General features: G+C 48.8%; 1 protein-coding gene across 1 annotated transcript in view; it reads right to left on the bottom strand.

Moving 5' to 3' along the window:
• The window catches only part of DUSP12 (dual specificity phosphatase 12), a 204,736-nt gene that overhangs the window by 134,556 nt on the left and 53,912 nt on the right, over window positions 1–16,268 (bottom strand). The window contains exon 2 of the mRNA XM_085602900.1: window positions 8,297–8,599. Within this exon, the coding sequence (XP_085459026.1) occupies window positions 8,297–8,550 (254 nt within the window). The 5' untranslated portion in view covers window positions 8,551–8,599. The remainder of the gene's footprint in view (window positions 1–8,296; window positions 8,600–16,268) is intronic.

The raw sequence follows: 16,268 nt of genomic DNA, 5'->3' as shown, positions 1-16,268 counted from the left end.
GTGTACAGCCGCCACCGGTCCGACCACCTCCTCCACCTCCAAGAGGTCCTGCAGGCCCTCCAGCGGGCCGGCCTCACAATTAAGGCCGGCAAATGCCAAATTGGTCAAGGGTCCGTGACCTACCTCGGGCACCAGGTGGGAAGCGGGCTGGTGGCCCCGCTGCAACTTAAAATTGCTGCCATCCAGTCCTGGCAGCCCCCCGTCACCCAGACCGAGGTCCGAGCCTTCTTGGGGCTCACCGGCTACTACCGGCGGTTCGTGAGGGACTACGGCAGCATTGTGGGGCCCCTCACGGGTCTCACGTCCAAAAACCAGCCGAAGCGGATTAACTGGACCCCCGACTGTCAAGCGGCCTTCGAAAAGCTGAAGGCCGCCCTGTGCACCGCCCCTGTGCTCCAGGCCCCCGATTACAGTCGGGAATTCATTGTACAGACAGACGCCTCCGACCACGGCATCGGAGCGGTTCTTTCCCAACTAAACCCCGAGGGTCATGACCAGCCGGTGGCCTTCATCAGCAGACGTCTCCTGGCCCGAGAACAGCGCTGGAGCACAATCGAGAGGGAGGCCTTCGCAGTGGTGTGGGCCCTCAAAAAGCTCCGGCCCTATCTCTTCGGTACCCACTTCCGGGTACAAACCGACCATCGACCCCTGCAGTGGCTGATGCAGATGCGGGGGGAGAACCCAAAACTATTGCGCTGGTCCATCTCCCTGCAGGGAATGGACTTCACCGTGGAACATCGACCGGGCCAAGACCACGCCAACGCAGATGGCCTGTCACGCTTTTTCCGCCTCGACGAGGAGAGTCCCCAGGAAGATGGGTGACTCTCCCCGCCTTCAGCTGGGGGGGGACGCATGTTGGACAGGCCACACGACGGGCTTGCTCCCTCCCCGCATGACAGGGCCCAAGCCCCGGCCCGCCAGGCGTGACCCACAAGAATCACCCGCACCCCGTCTCCCGACGGAACTCCTGCCCCCGGACCTCCATGTATCACGGGACCGAGCCACCACCGGCTCCGCCGGCCGGATCAAGCCGCCATCTTGGGCCCTGCGCCACGAGGCCGCGTGGCCTCCACCCGACCCTAACCCTGGGCCTGGCCGGCCCCGACATCCCGGCACCACCATCCACCCAGGAGGTGAGCGGACCACTTGGCAGGTCAATGGGAGAACGAAGCGTCAAGGGCTCTCCCCCGCCAGGTGCCGATCGCCTCCAGCTCCCCCAGGCGCTGGCTCCACCCCCTGCTGGGTGTCTGGACACCTTCATCCCGGACCCTCCGACCTCCAAGTGCGAAGGTCCGGACATCAAAGGGCGCCAGACCTATAACTAGGGCAGCTCCGGAGCAGGACGGCAGTTGTATCCTGGAGTCGAGAGACACCGAGAGAACTCAGCCTTGACGGACTACTGGCGCTGCCGTAGCCCTACCTTGTGAACTATCGTCCTGCCTGCTGGCGCTGCCGCGGCCTTCGGCAACATCCATCCTCGTCGGGACCTGCTGGCGCTGCCGCGGCCCGTTGTAACGACCATCTTCACCGGGACCTGCTGGCGCTGCCGCGGACCGTGTATCGACCATCTTCCCGGGACCTGCTGGCGCTGCCGCGGACCGTGTATCGACCATCTTCACCGGGACCTGCTGGCGCTGCCGCGGCCCGTCCCAGCTAGAACACCAAGCTCGAGGATTGTGAGCTATCCACCATACCATCTCAACTACCAGACTGGTAACCAGACTGTCCCGCTACCCCCTTTTCCCCATCTTGAGAGACTTGAATCGAGGGGACCCCTGAGTCCAGACCTCCTTGTACCATTTCATCGTACCTTAAGAAATTGCCTATAAAGACCGCTAAATCTTCTCCTTGTGTGGTGTCTGTCTGTGGGGGGGAAGTTATTTATCTGAACGATCGCTGGAGACGGCTCTCCCCGGAGACCTCTCCCCTTGTCCTCGGCCGACCCTCCCGGTCCGTCTAACAGCATACAAACGATAATGTGTGGAAATCGGCATTCAGCAAATATTTATCATTTGCACATCACCAAGTAAAGTGTCTTGATTTGTTTGATGCTATTAAAATCTTTGTTTTCAAAAACGCTTCAAAATTACAAGAAAATAGGCTTCATTTGTGCTTCCCAAAATGCGCATGTATTTTGAAATATTTGTAGAGTTAATTTACAGGAATTTAAATGTTCTAAGTTAGAAAAAATGTAATCCTACAGCCTTGCCTTTCCTTTCCAACTCCCTGTACCCCACCAACATTGTCTGATAATTCACTTTAGAAAATCTTCTAAGTTTGCGGTCACAGAATAAAAAGCAAACACTAATCTTTATATTAAAAGAATAACCAGCAATTTGTCAGAAAACATAGCATGGCATTTGACCTCTGGGGGGAAGTACTGAAAAGCTCTGCTAGGTTTTAGGTTTCTGGGGAGCAGACTAGCTGCTCACTGTTCAGGAATGGGACAAAAGACAGGACGAGGAGGTAATGATTATGTTCTAGCACACAGATATTAATTACCACAGGATGCATTTTTCCAGGCATTGAACAGACTGAACGCAGAGGTTCTTAGCCTGTAATGCGGGGAACCCTGGGTGTCCACGAAGATGACTCGGCGAGTCTGCGACTACTTCCAAATTAAATAATAACATATTATTAAAGTGTATATAAACGAAGAAGCAACATTTAAAGTTGGACAATTTGAAACATTCTGTAAGAGGGAATTTGAAATTGGAGGCTAAGACATTAAGCTAGTATCTTCAGCTTGATTCATGGGAGCAGTGAAAAAGCATCAAACAGAAATGCCCTAAATTAAATGTATAAAAGCTCCAACCATCCCATTAAAATTAAAATTCAGTTTTTTATATTTGTGAATTAAAGCCTCAGCATTTATGCATTTGCTTGAATGTTTGTTTTTGTAATTGTTGTGCATTTTGTGGGTCAAAAGTGCTTAGGCCGGTTTCCAGCTACCAGTAATGACTCAGTGGGTGTCCTCTGTTTCTAATAATGATTATGTGGGAGTCCCTGGTTTCTAGCAATGATTAAGTGGGGCTCAAACGAAGTCAAAAGCTAAAGAGCCACTGGGTGGATTAATGAACACCATAGGATGCCCGAAGCGCCACTCTTATTACCCAAATCCGTTTTGACTGAGTGAAATGTTTTCTGCAAACACTTGCCACAATGGACCAAAAACAATGGCTATAATCTTCCAACCACGCCCCCTACACAACTAAACATGCTGCCCACGTAGGTACGCGCATCAGTGACCCACATAGGAGCAGTTTGCGCTATATAAATGCTGCTACACAATGCGATGTTTGCCATTAGCTCCCTCACTCACGACTTCGTATCCCTCCGAGTTCAGCAATCATGTGAGGTTCTCTCGGAAAGAGTGTGTGACACACAGTTCTTCCTGCTGCGTGTGTTCTGAGACCTGGTACCACTCAACCCTATGGCCTCCCCTCTTCCTGCTGCTTGAGTTCTGAGGCCGGGTGCCACCCAACCCCATGCCCTCCCCTCGTCAGTCTGCGGGTGTCTCCGTATGTATGCGCATGTGTACTTCTGCTGGCTGGAAGCTGCTGACTGCCCCCTTTTACACACTCCACGGAAGCCCGTGGCCACTGGTGGGGCGTAAGTTCAGGCCAGGCTCGGAGCAGCGGAAGGCAGCAGATAACGGGCAACCTTTTGTTTGGCTGATTGCGACACCTCCTTCGCATCTCACAAGCTGGCTGTGGGAAAGTATTTTTCAGCTCACGCTGACGTCGGGCGCCCTCCACTCTGTCCAGTCGGGCTTTAGGGCATCCCACAGCACTGAGACGGCCTTGGTCGAGATGGCAGAGGCTATTAGAGATTGTCTTGATGCGGGCGGCAGAGCAGCATTAGTGCTTTTAGATCTCTCTGCCGCGTTTGACACCGTGTCACCAACAACTCCTGGCACGGTTGTCCCACATTGGCATCTCTGGGCAGGTATGGAAGTGGATTGAATCCTTCCTTGCCAATAGATCGCAGCAAGTATGGCTGCCTCCCTTTTCTTCTACTTCTAGAAGTTTGAATACGGTCGTCCCCCAGGGCTCTACATTAAGCCCTCTTTTGTTCAATGTTTATATGACGGCCCTGGTCTACTTGGCAGAGGAGCTGGGTGCTAAGATCATAGCTTATGCTGACGATACCCAGCTCCTCTTCACGTGGAGTAAAACGGACTCCTCTCCGACCATTGCCAAGAATTATCTCGCGGAGGTCTTGAAGTGGCTAGCAAAGGCCCAACTGAAGTGCAATGAGGAGAAATCGGAAATGCTCCTCTATGGTTCCTTCCCCCCACATTTTAGAGAAGATATTTGGCCTGTGGGTTATCCTATGCCTAGCTCCTCCGGATGGCCAGCAAAAAATCTGGGGGTCTGGTTTGGTGAGAATTTGAGATTTCTGCCTCAGATTAACAAACTAGCAGGTGTGTGCTTCGTCACACTGAAACGCCTTAAGAAGGTTTTGCCTCTTTTACCGAAAAGGGCTAAGGAAATGGTAACCCGCGCGCTCATCTTGTCAAGGTTAGATTACGCCAACGCCCTGTACATTGGTCTCCAGGCATATCATTGATTGACCAGAGTCCTCTGATCTCCGCCTCTCCCAAGTGGCCTCCCCATCCCAGGAGGGACGCACCCGTCACCACTGTGTGCTCCGTTTGGGGAAGGGAGAGGGATCTGCCTTTGACCCAATCGCGATTCGTGAGCCACCACTGCAATTGACGTGCAGTGCCCTCTGAGATCCGGGCGTGATCCGACAGGTTACCCTAATGCTGTGCCCACTGGAACTTCAGGTCTCACTGCAGAGCCCAAATATGCCATCTGGCATGTGGCACTAGCAGGATGCAGGAGGCCAACAGGCCCAGGAGCCGGAGGATCATCCTGACTGAAACCCGGGATAGAGGTTGAAAGATCGGAATCATAGCCTGAATATCCCGGACTCGCTGCTCGGGAGGAAAAAAACAAAACTGCGTCAAATCCAGAACCGCTCCGATGAAGGGGAGCTTCTGAGAGGGACTCAGGTGCGACTTCGGCACATTGATGGAGAACCCCAGTAGATGCAGGAGGTCGGACGTAGTCCGAAGGTGGTGGACGACTGCCTGGGACGAGCCCGCTATCAGCAACCAGTCGTCGAGGTAAGGGAAGACTGAAACCCCTGTCCTGCACAGGTGAGCTGCGACCACCGCCATCACCTTCGTGAACACCCAAGGGGCGCTGGTAAGGCCGAAGGGGAGCACGGCAAACTGAAAATGCGTCTGGCCTACCGTGAACCGCAGGAAACGCCGGTGGGCCGGCAGGACGGGGATGTGAAAATATGCGTCCTGCAAGTCCAACGCTACCATCCAGTCTCCAGGGTCGAGGGCAGCCAAGACCTGAGCCAGAGTCAGCATCATGAACTTCTCCTTCCGGAGGAAGCGGTTGACGTTCCGGAGGTCCAAGATGGGACGCAGACCCTCTTTGTCCTTCTTGGGGACCAGAATGTAGTGGGAATAACAACCACTCCCCACTTCCGGCCAAGGAACGCACTTGATTGCCCCCTTGGCCAAGAGGGTCGTGACTTCCTGCTGGAGAAGTACCAAGTGATCCCCGCCATGCGGTGGCACCAAGGTGGCATGGCTGGAGGGGAAGGGAGTAACCCCTGCGGATGATCTGCAACACCCATTTACCCGATGTGATATCACGCCAGTGGGGGAGGTGGTGGCGGATTCGGCCACCCACCAGCGTGGGGTGCTCCACAAAGCTCGGATTAGGAAGGTTTGGAGGTAGAAACAGCGGGGGCGGTAGTGGACTGACCCCCATGCTGTTTCCCAGACCTGCCCCTGTGGAAGCTGCGTCCTCGCTGAGGGCGGTTTTGCACAGGCTTGCTGAAGGAACGTGCCTGGGTGCCTCTGCCATGGCCACGAAAGGAACGAAAACCAGGAGCGGCCGGACTCTTTGCGGAAAGACCCAAGGACTTGGCCGTGGCCCGCGAGTCCTTAAAACGCGCCAGTGCACTATCAGCCTTATCGCCAAACAGGCGAGTGCCATCAAAGTGCATGTCCATGAGCGAGCTCTGGACATCAGGCGAGAACCCGATGGATCTCAACCAGGAGTGGCGACGAAGCGCCAGTCGTAGAAAATCGCCCTGCCTAGTAAGTCAGCGGTGTCCAAACCACACCGAATGGCGAACTTAGCCGCATCCTTACCCTCAGCAACTGCTTGGGGCAGCACAGCGTGGACCTCCTCAGGACACTGAGGCAACACCTGAGCAACCGTATCCCAAACCGCGTGGGAATAGCGGCCCAATAAGCAGGCGGTGTTCACCGACCGCAGCCCCAAGCTGGCCGAAGAGAACAACCGCTTACCGAACTGTTCCAGCTTCTTAGAGTCCTTATCCGGCAGAGCCATGGGAAAGGCACTCTGCGACGTCGAGGCTTGGATGACCAGGCACTCAGGCATAGGATGAGTGGTCAGAAACGCGGAGTCACCAGGCGGAGACGCCTGGCGACATTCTTATCCACAGGGGCCACAGTGGCCGGCCTCGACCAAGTGCCCAACAAGACATCAGTGAGGGTGTTGTTAAAGGGAAGCAGGGGCTCCGACGAAGTTGACGCCATCTCGAGCACCTCAGTGAGGAGATTAGTCTTGAGGGCCACCGTAGGAAGATAGAGGTTGAGGACCTCAGCTGCCCGACGGAGCACCATCGTGTAGGAGGCATAGTAGGCGGGGGAGAGGCAAGCCCCGGGTCATTAGAGACATCAAGGTCGTCTGCGTCCTCCAAGTCGTCACACTGATGGGCAAGAGGGTCCTCGGACCCCTCCCAGTCGTCCTCCACCTCTGTTGCATGGGGAACAGACCGCGGCGGCAGAGCTCAAGCCGGAGAAGGACCATACGGTGCCGGAAACTGCGCCTTGAACGGCACCGGCCGGGGCCGAGCCGGCACCGCATCCCAATGCGGATCCTAGGTAGGAACAAAATGGTCCTGGAACTGGGGCAAGGGCAGGACAAACGGCACCGACTGCGGCACCGGAGGCGGAGCCGAGGGTGGTGCTGGGGCCGGCAACGCTGGACCTCGTGGTGCTGGAGCCAACGGCGCAGGATTCTGTGGTGCCGAAGCTGGATCCGCCGGCGGCCCCGGCGACCCAACAGGATCTGGACACGGGAATGCGGGGCCCGAAGGCACGTCGGCGGAAGCCCGAGGCCTAAAAAGGCGGTCCATGGTGGCAAGAAATTCTTGCACCTGTTCGGGAGTCGCCGACGGACCTGGGTAAGGCGGGTAGGCCGCGGGACTCCCAGACTCCAAAGGAGCCGTAGGAGCAGAACCCCTGCCCCCCTCGTCCGCATCCGGGGACCAACGGGGGGACGTCAGAGAGCGAACACGCTTCTTCGACTTCTTTTTATGTAGTTGCTTACCTGAATCCGAGGGCGAAGACTTGGAGCCCGAGGAGCGACGACTGCGGCCCCGCGAGCGTTCCCGGGAACGGTCCCTGGACCTGGAACGGCGTTGGGATGAATGCTGGACCTCCAGCAGCTTCCGGCGCCGCTCCCTCAAGGCCTTCGGGGCCATGGCCCGACAGTCCCGGGAGTCGTGGTCGGTCTCCAGGCAGTAGATGCAAACATCTGGGGGTCCGCCACCAACATATTGCGACGGCAGGCCCCACAAGACTTAAATCCAGGCATCCCTACGTGCACCAAGGAAAAAAGGGAGACAAAAAGTCTTAAAAGTGTAGTCAAAAAGTGACTAAGGTACGTGCTCTAACAGGATCTGCGCTTGCTGGCGCGGAAAAAGAAAGAACCGACGTCAGCGTGCATGGGTGGCACCTAAGTAGTCTCCGTGACGTCATCTTGGCGCTTACGACGCCAGAGACGGACGCTGAGCCGCAGGACGCCACCTACTGACGCGCAGGGGTACTGCTAGCAAAACTTTACGGATCCAGTGACGCCTGGGGATATTCTAAGGTAAGGAATCTATCACTAACGTGTCTCTTTCAGATACCTATTGTACAGTTATGTGTGGGTCATGTACAAATACTCCCAATACACCACACCTATTTTACAGAAGATGCAAACCTAACTTGAGCAGCCTTCCATTCTATACATGCATTTACTGCTTCGATATTGACTAATTCATTATAGCATAATTGGGTTTTTATCTCTTTTCCATTCATTTCCCAAGAAGGCATAGCAACAATTTCTTCAAATCTTGGAGAAAGCCTAGAAATAGATAGGAAATACTAATGTACTACTATATATGAAAAGTAAAGATTAAGACGGAAGAACAACACACAAACAAGTGGGGGGTTATGCACACAACTCACCAATGAACCAATACCTTGCAACAGCTTCCTGAGATGGCTTCTTTAATGAAGGAAATACACTCATCCAAGTAGCTTAGGAGGTCAGTGCTGGGGTCATCTAAGACAAAAACAAACTTTGTATCGAAAAAAGATAGAGTCTGTGGAGCCTCCTTATCTACCGTGAGCACATGGGTGATTCCTGAATCTTTCAGACGCCCTGGATCTGCCACATCTTCAGCACCACCTATGAAAACACCAGGCTGGACTTCAATCATTTTGTGCCTGAGACAATCTTCTGCAGTCCTGGTTTAAGCCACTGGGTTCCTAGAGAATCAAATACAGAAAAGTCAAAGAAAATTATTTATTGAATGCGATCCCATGGAACTGTTGGATTGAACTACTGAATACGCCCTACAGAACCCTAACAATTATGGACTACGCAAGCTACAGTGCAAGGCTTTCTATGCTGCAGTGTAATTTTCTTGTTTCAGAAATTATTTTGAGCCGCTAATTCGCTCCATCGCCTTACCGATGCTGTTTTTGATCTTGGACTTCAGCATGAAGACCTAATGCATTCTGAATATTGATTTGAGTTCACTGACCTATTTAGAATAACACCACCATTAACAATTATTTGCACATAAAACGTCCCCAACTGTAAACATTGTCCATAAAGTGCAAGTTCCTCTAATATGAGAAAGTTAGATTTCCAATACAAACAATGAAAGAGACAAAGCAACTACCTAGACCCACATAGTTTGAAGCACTGAATAAATGAGATTAAATAGCAGCAGGAAAATAAAATGAAGAAACAGTTTAAGAGTTAATTTAGTCGGTGGTTAGAAAGTAAGTGGGGCATTCATGAAAGATTTTGTAAGGACGATATGGTGGAAGGAGTGTGAGTTTTTTCTTTTCATATCCAAATGTTATTAATTTTGAAATAAGCAATAACAACACAATCTAAAGTTTACTTATTTAAGAAGTGAGAATCACATCAACAGGACTGGGAGAAATAAGCCAGTAATGTATCAGCATAGAATATAATTAAGGCTCTCTGTTTTCCGTTTTTACTGAGTTTTACAGATAAATACAGACAGAAAACATTTCTTTTCTTATCTGTATTTATTTTTAAATGTGGATAATAAAACGGAAATTGGGTTTCTTTTTGAATAATTCCAAATTATGTCTGCCATGACTGCCAGGCCAATAGATGTGTGGATTGATCGATAAGGGGTTAAAAAAGAAAGGGATTTTAGTAAAGAGGCTTTACAGCAGTAAATAGGCACAAGGTTGATACTGAAATTTTTATATTTTCATGTAAGTTCACGGATTTATCTTCTGCGGGTGTTCCCAGCACTAAAACCTGGCAGACATTCATGCATGAGTGCAGATTTATTGGTGAAATAAATATGGAAATATACTAATTTCAGCTTCATTTTTCCACAAAACCCAAAATAGATATGGATAAATACAGATAAAATTAGCAAAAAATAAATATGGATAAATACAGACGAAAATGGCATAAAAATAGATACCATAAAACCGGGAGCCCTAAATATAATGTGCCCACTATTTACCCCACACCTTCTTGTGTTTCTGGGCAAAGTCTCTGGAAACACAAATCGATTGTCAAGTTTGGTGCACCAGTCCATCGTCGCCCACCACGTTAGAGCGGTCGAAGGACTTCAATTTTAAGCAATATCTCTTTTTAGCATGTACTGTCACAATACCCAATAAGGTGCAATCTCCCTTTGATCCCCCCCAAATCATCCACAATACCCAGGAATGCAATTCTTGGGTATGGTTTCACTCGTTCCCCAATCACCTGCTTAAGTGAGGCAAAGGCTCCAAGCCAGTACTGCAGAACAGGGGGACTACATGGAAAAAATGAGCCCCCCCCGCCCCGGTATTGGCTTCGATTACAGGTCGGTGCAGCCAGCTTGTTAACGCACTACAATCGGACAGCAGTGAGATAGGATATGTAGAAGTATTTGTGTTGTCTGAGTTTGAGTCTGGATGAGACAACCAATATTCTGGAGAATATACAGGAATCTCTCCGATCTGACTTGACAAGAGGCCCCAACCAAGCCCCCCAAAGTGACTTCTTCAAAGTTGTGAGGGGAGCTGGGGAATTGATGAGAAGTGTTTATAAATCCGGGAGACACCTGCCTTACCCATGGGACCCATAAGGATCCTTGGTGCAAGTGGATTAAAGTCAGGTATGTCAATAAGGAGCACAAGATGGGATTAGAGAGAATGCTGTAGTTGTAAGTACCAGTACAATTGGGATTTGTACTCAGAATGAAGATCTTTAAAGGATTTTAAATGTTCCCCACAATAGTTAATGAGACAACAGATAAAAAGAATGCTGATGAGTCTGAAACTGACATGGAAAAACAAGACAAAGATTCAGAGGAAGAGGAACATTTCTTAAATGACCTCTTGCTTTCTAGACCTCCTCCATTTACAGATGGTACACAGGTAGAACCTCAGACTGGTAACGGATATGGGTGTGAGAGGCAAGCCCTGCTATGAAGAGAATTGTGGTGCTTGCAATAACAAGTAAGAATGCTCCAGCAAGAGCAGAGGCTCGAGACTACACGGATGGCTTTGCCGGTTACTAGCAGAAACAGTGTTTCTACTACTATGCCTGCTGCTCTGTCTACCGCAGCCTCTATTGTGCCTAATGCACTCCCTAGGGGGGGAAGAGAGGTTAATACTGCTGTGGAAATATGGATTTTTATGATCAGTTATGTCCCCTATCTTGGACCCCAACGGTTTCATGTATAAATCACCAGTACATGTATGTTTCCTCCAGTTCCAGTTATGAAGACGCAAACACATGTGCGTCCACCGCCAACATGTCCTCTTTCAGATCCGCCATGAATGGGCCGGATATTCCATTCCTAAGTATGAAAGGCCACCGGCTTTATATGGTTCATTTATCCCATTTTACAGTCCAGGCGAGTAGGCCCTGATTCTGCCATCAAGCCTTTTCCTGCCTTCTGCCTCTGAAAGCTCCAGTCTGAGCCCGCATCTGTATCCATGAACTTTGTCCTACTCCCTGCGCGGCTAACGGTGCCTGACTCCAGCCTGTTGCCTGCCAAAAACTGTATTTCACCTTCGAAATTATCTGCTCCGCTCCCTATCCAATGCATTCCTGTCTAGTAGTTTAAGTAAACATTCTTGCAGCTACCGAGCAAAGGGCCCGGCTTCTCTGTCTTTATGCAAGTAATTCATAGCCCTGTTACTATGGAAGATTTCTGCCCTCGCATCTAGTGTAGACACTTAGACGCTTGTACACGCACTCACAGTCAGTATAGAATAGATTTTGTTCGAAAGACCTTTCCTTTTGGATAACATAGTTCTTTAAACATAGGATGTTAGATATGATTTGGGATTAGGTTGACTTGACCCCCCAGACTTCCTGTCTCCACATGTAGAGCTAAATGTCAAGTCCCCTTCACCCCCTAGTTGCACGTCAATCACACGTCATGCTGCTGCGCGCGCATTTCTGCCAAGTATTTCTGCTGACATTGCGAAATTCTTTCATGGAACCACCCTATTGTGACATCATACCTGATGACGTTCTTAAGTTACGCCCAGTTACACCCACTTTAGCTACGCATGTATGTTTTATCTTTGCTATCAATTGTTACGCCTCCTGCATCTGTTTCACTGTAATTCCTATTGTATAAAAATGATTACTTGTCAATAAAGTAGGGTCCTTCACTTCCTGAACCTTCGTGGTGATGGAATATGGAGCCCTCAATTCGAATTGATTTTGGAATAAAGCCCGTTCCGAACCTCTAATACCACGGATTCTGCCTCTTATTTTACTGAGCTATTATTATAGATTTTCCGCATCAAATTAAGTTCCGGTAATTAAATTATTTACCACATATATGGCGCCCGAATAGGGACACTTTCTCATCTCACGCGCCAGAGGTGCGTTGCAGGCCCGGTCTCCTGTCACAGCTGGACGGACAACAACGCGTACCCACAGGATTTCCTGTATCTCCCTCCTGCCGAGCGGGGGTAACTGAGGCTGCGATCAACACCCAGACGAGGCGGTGAGAAGTGCGAAGTATCCCGACCAGAGCCTAGCTGAGAGAGCAAGATCCGAGGTATACAGAGGCCCACCAGTTTCCGAAGTTTCGAGTCGAGTCCAGTCCGGTTCAAGTTCAGTTCAGTTCCGAGGCCTTCCGTTCCGAGCTACCCAGTGAGTACCATTGTCGGGGAGGCGTTCTGACGTGCACATAGTTTGTGCCGGTCAAGACGGGTTTGGGTACACAAATCCGGTCTGCACTGTTTCAGCAGTGTATCTGTACTGTTTAGCAGTATATCAAGTATGTCTAGTATATAATTCAGAATTATCTAGTTAGTACAGAGTATTATGCTTAGTGACTAGTTCCCTAAATGGCCATCATTGTTTATTCATTAAATGTTAAATGTTAAAATGTTTTAAATACGTTCTGTATATTGTGGTGTGAATGACTGTTCATTATTGTGTTTTATGATATTAAACGTGTTCAAAATTAGGTATCAGATCAGTTCTCAATATGCCGCTCTTTTCGAAATTAAGACAGATCAAAACTAGAAAAGGGGTGCTCGAAGAAGCTGTTCCCATTCCTCCTAGGGACACTCCAGGGTACTTCATGTATCATAAACATGGCCTAGACGCCATATTATTTCTTGATCTATGGGTAGACTACACCAAGGAATTACCAGAAAGTCAGAGGTGGCCCGCAGCTGGGACCTGGGATGCAGATTGCATCATGAAAGTAGAAGAAGAATTATGGAAAAAGAAAGCTAGACAGTCACAGAAAGATGCCATTGAATTATGGCGTAAAGAATCATATAGACGTACAGAAAAAGCGCTCAGACAGGAAGAGAAAAGTAAGGAAAATTCAAATAAAGTTCGAGAAAATCTATTAATTGAAGAAGGTACTCGAGTAAAGTCAGAACAAATAGACAGACAAAGAAATGCCCTTGTGAATGGTATGTATCCTCTTCTGGCCGAAGGATTACCTAAGGCTACTCCGGAGATACCAAAAGACTTGCCACCCCCATTGTTCCCGATAAAAGTACATCCCAAAGGGCATCCCAGAACCGCGGAAGATGTTTTTCTTTCCTCTTATTTAGACGACGCAGCTCCCGAGTATGCAAATGCTGCGCCACATAGACCGCCTGCCAAGGGGGTTCAACGCCAAGACCCTCCTCCGTCTGTACCTCCGCAACAGCACACTCCGGCACAAGTTCCGGCAAGCACATCTGTTTCTACATCTGTATCCACACCTATGGTTGCTATATCACGTTCAACGAATCCTTTCACATCCAGCACCCCAGGTGGTGCTACCGGAGGTACATCAAGCATTTTTTCCACGCCACCCAGAGCAAATAAACTTTCCTTTCAAGAATTAGCCCACCAACGTACGCCCAAACTAGTAACTCCCAACACGCTCAAGGAACTTCTAATAGATTGTAGATATGACCCTGTGCCCGGAAAAGGGGACGAAATGATGCTGGCTTCATTACGTATCCGACGAGCTGCAATATATTTAGGGAAGATACCAGGAATGACTGCACATTTAGAAAATATATATCACTTTGTTCAGTCAGGGCGAGACCCTGAGAGTATTAACAGAGCCATGGAGTACCAACAAGTGGAAATACAGGGGGAACTGTTACGTTTCCTCATAAACTGTGTGATCAGAAATCAAGACCGACCAGGGGTAAATCTGGAAGAAATGCAAATTCTTACCACATGGAGTAAGAATATATCAGAGGGGAGACATGATAAACGATCATGTATAGTAGCTATGTGCCGAAAGATCCGCAAAGAAATAGAACGAATACACGAAGAAAGATTAGCAGTAGACGAACCTGAACAAACCGAGGACGAGGAAGAATTAGAACTGCCCACAGGACAGTTAGAAACCTTGGCCTATGTAGGTAGAGGAAGATCTTGCAATAATACTAGATGCTTTACTGATCCGATACGTCCGATACGTCCAGAGAATAGCCGAAAATTCCAAACTCCTATAATAAATCTAAGGTCCCCCGAACATTCATTCCAAGCCGCCGACAAATTACTTCGAGAACGAAGGGGTTATCATATACTCGATTCTATGGACGAACAAGAATTTGCCAGGTCAGCCGTACACTGGGTTGATAGTCCTGGAAAATATGGTGATGATACACTAGCGCATACGTTTTTGAACCTCGCCCCAGATGAACAGCGTTTAGCTGGTATCTATATGATTCAACAACTCCTTATATTATATAAAAGCCAACACTCCGATCCTGGCCCCTTACCTGATATATTGACTGAATTACTCACGAATAAATGGAGAGGTTCAGGTACTGAGTTAATTAGAGAAATACTAGAATCCAGAAAGCAGTACATTCTTTTTGTATGCCCCGAACATGTCTCACTGCCCATCAAGGAAAGAACGACGTATTATATGGATAGACAGAATCCCTTACGCGAAGTGCACCCGATAAAAGGTGAGGACAATCAGTTTAAACGTGTGTTTGTATACACACCCATATCTAAAATAGAACTATTAGAAATGAAGAAAGTGGTACCCAGTCATGATAAAGACCCAGCGGGTTTCCACCGTGAAATTAAAGACATGTTACTCATGGGAGAATATACCTATCCCGACATTATGACAATATTGAAGGTATTAATGCCTGCGGGCATTTACGAAAAACTCAAGGAAAAGGATTGGGAGGTGGGAGACCAGAAGATAGATTGGACAGCATTAGAAAACGAAGAAAAAGCTCGAGGTCCAGGTTCAGGGCTCGGGGACAAGACCAAAACACTACCAGGTTTACTAGTACAGGTACTGCCACGTTTATTAACTACGAAAAAGGAAGACTGGGGTGCAATCTCAGCCTGTAAACAAAAACCAGATGAAGACACTAGTGATTTCTATGCCCGATTCGAAAAATGTTTTGGTATAAATAGTGGAATAAAAGCAAGTAGCGAGTCGTATCCACATCTGTTTGTGACAAAGTTAGTTGAAAATTCCTTACCCCAAGTTAAGAATAGAGTATTGAAATTCGAGAGTACCTGGCAAGGTAACACTCCGTCACAAATGTTACAAATGCTACAGTACCATCACAATAGAATTAGAGAGGAACAAGAACATGAACAAAGACGCATGAAAGACACGAAAATGAAAATGCTAGTTTCCCAGACAGTTCCAGCTGACGGTCATAAAAAGGGTATGACACAGTCCAGTGTTTCAGCAGGTCCTGTAAAAGGGACGTGCAACTATTGTAAACAGCCAGGTCATTATGTACACGATTGTCCCGTTTTAAAACATAATATCGCCATAGGTAACACAAAAGAAAGACCAAGACCACTTAGACAGGATCAGAACCAACAAGGAGCCCCGCAGCATGCACAGTCCATGCCAGCTCCACAACAGTCTATGCCAGCTCCACCACCGCAGCCTATTGCTGCCACACAAACAACGACCCGACAGATGTATCAGACCGCACAGTATGACTACCCTGATTATCAACGATACTCATGAAACAGCCAAGAGAGGGAAGTTGGCTTACCCCTTATTGAGGTCCCTGTAGATCAAGAAGGACCTTATGTACACAGTGAACTATTAGGCCAAGATAGAAAATTTTTACTTGATACAGGGGCAAGCCGAACAACAATAAAACGTAGTGAAGTTCCAGGGGCACCCCTCTCAGGCTCACAGAATATTTCCCTTGGTTTTTCAGGAAAACCTATCATTAACGAAGTATCACAGCCTCTTCCACTTACGATTGGTCCCTTGACACGAACTACAGATTTATTACTTACTAAATCATGTCCAGAAAACCTGTTAGGCATAAAAACTTTGAAAGCTCTAGGAGCTATAATATGTTGTTCTCCGGAAGGAGTAAGATTGTTTTTACGTGATTTCAAAGGGCACTACGTGTCCCGAGACATGGATCACCGACTGCAGACTTTACCCACACATTT

This window comes from Triturus cristatus, chromosome 4_2 (assembly GCF_964204655.1).
Source record: "Triturus cristatus chromosome 4_2, aTriCri1.1, whole genome shotgun sequence".
Taxonomy (NCBI): domain Eukaryota; kingdom Metazoa; phylum Chordata; class Amphibia; order Caudata; family Salamandridae; genus Triturus; species Triturus cristatus.
The sequence above is the reverse complement of the archived record's forward strand: the minus strand, read 5'-3'. Positions and strand labels throughout refer to the sequence as shown.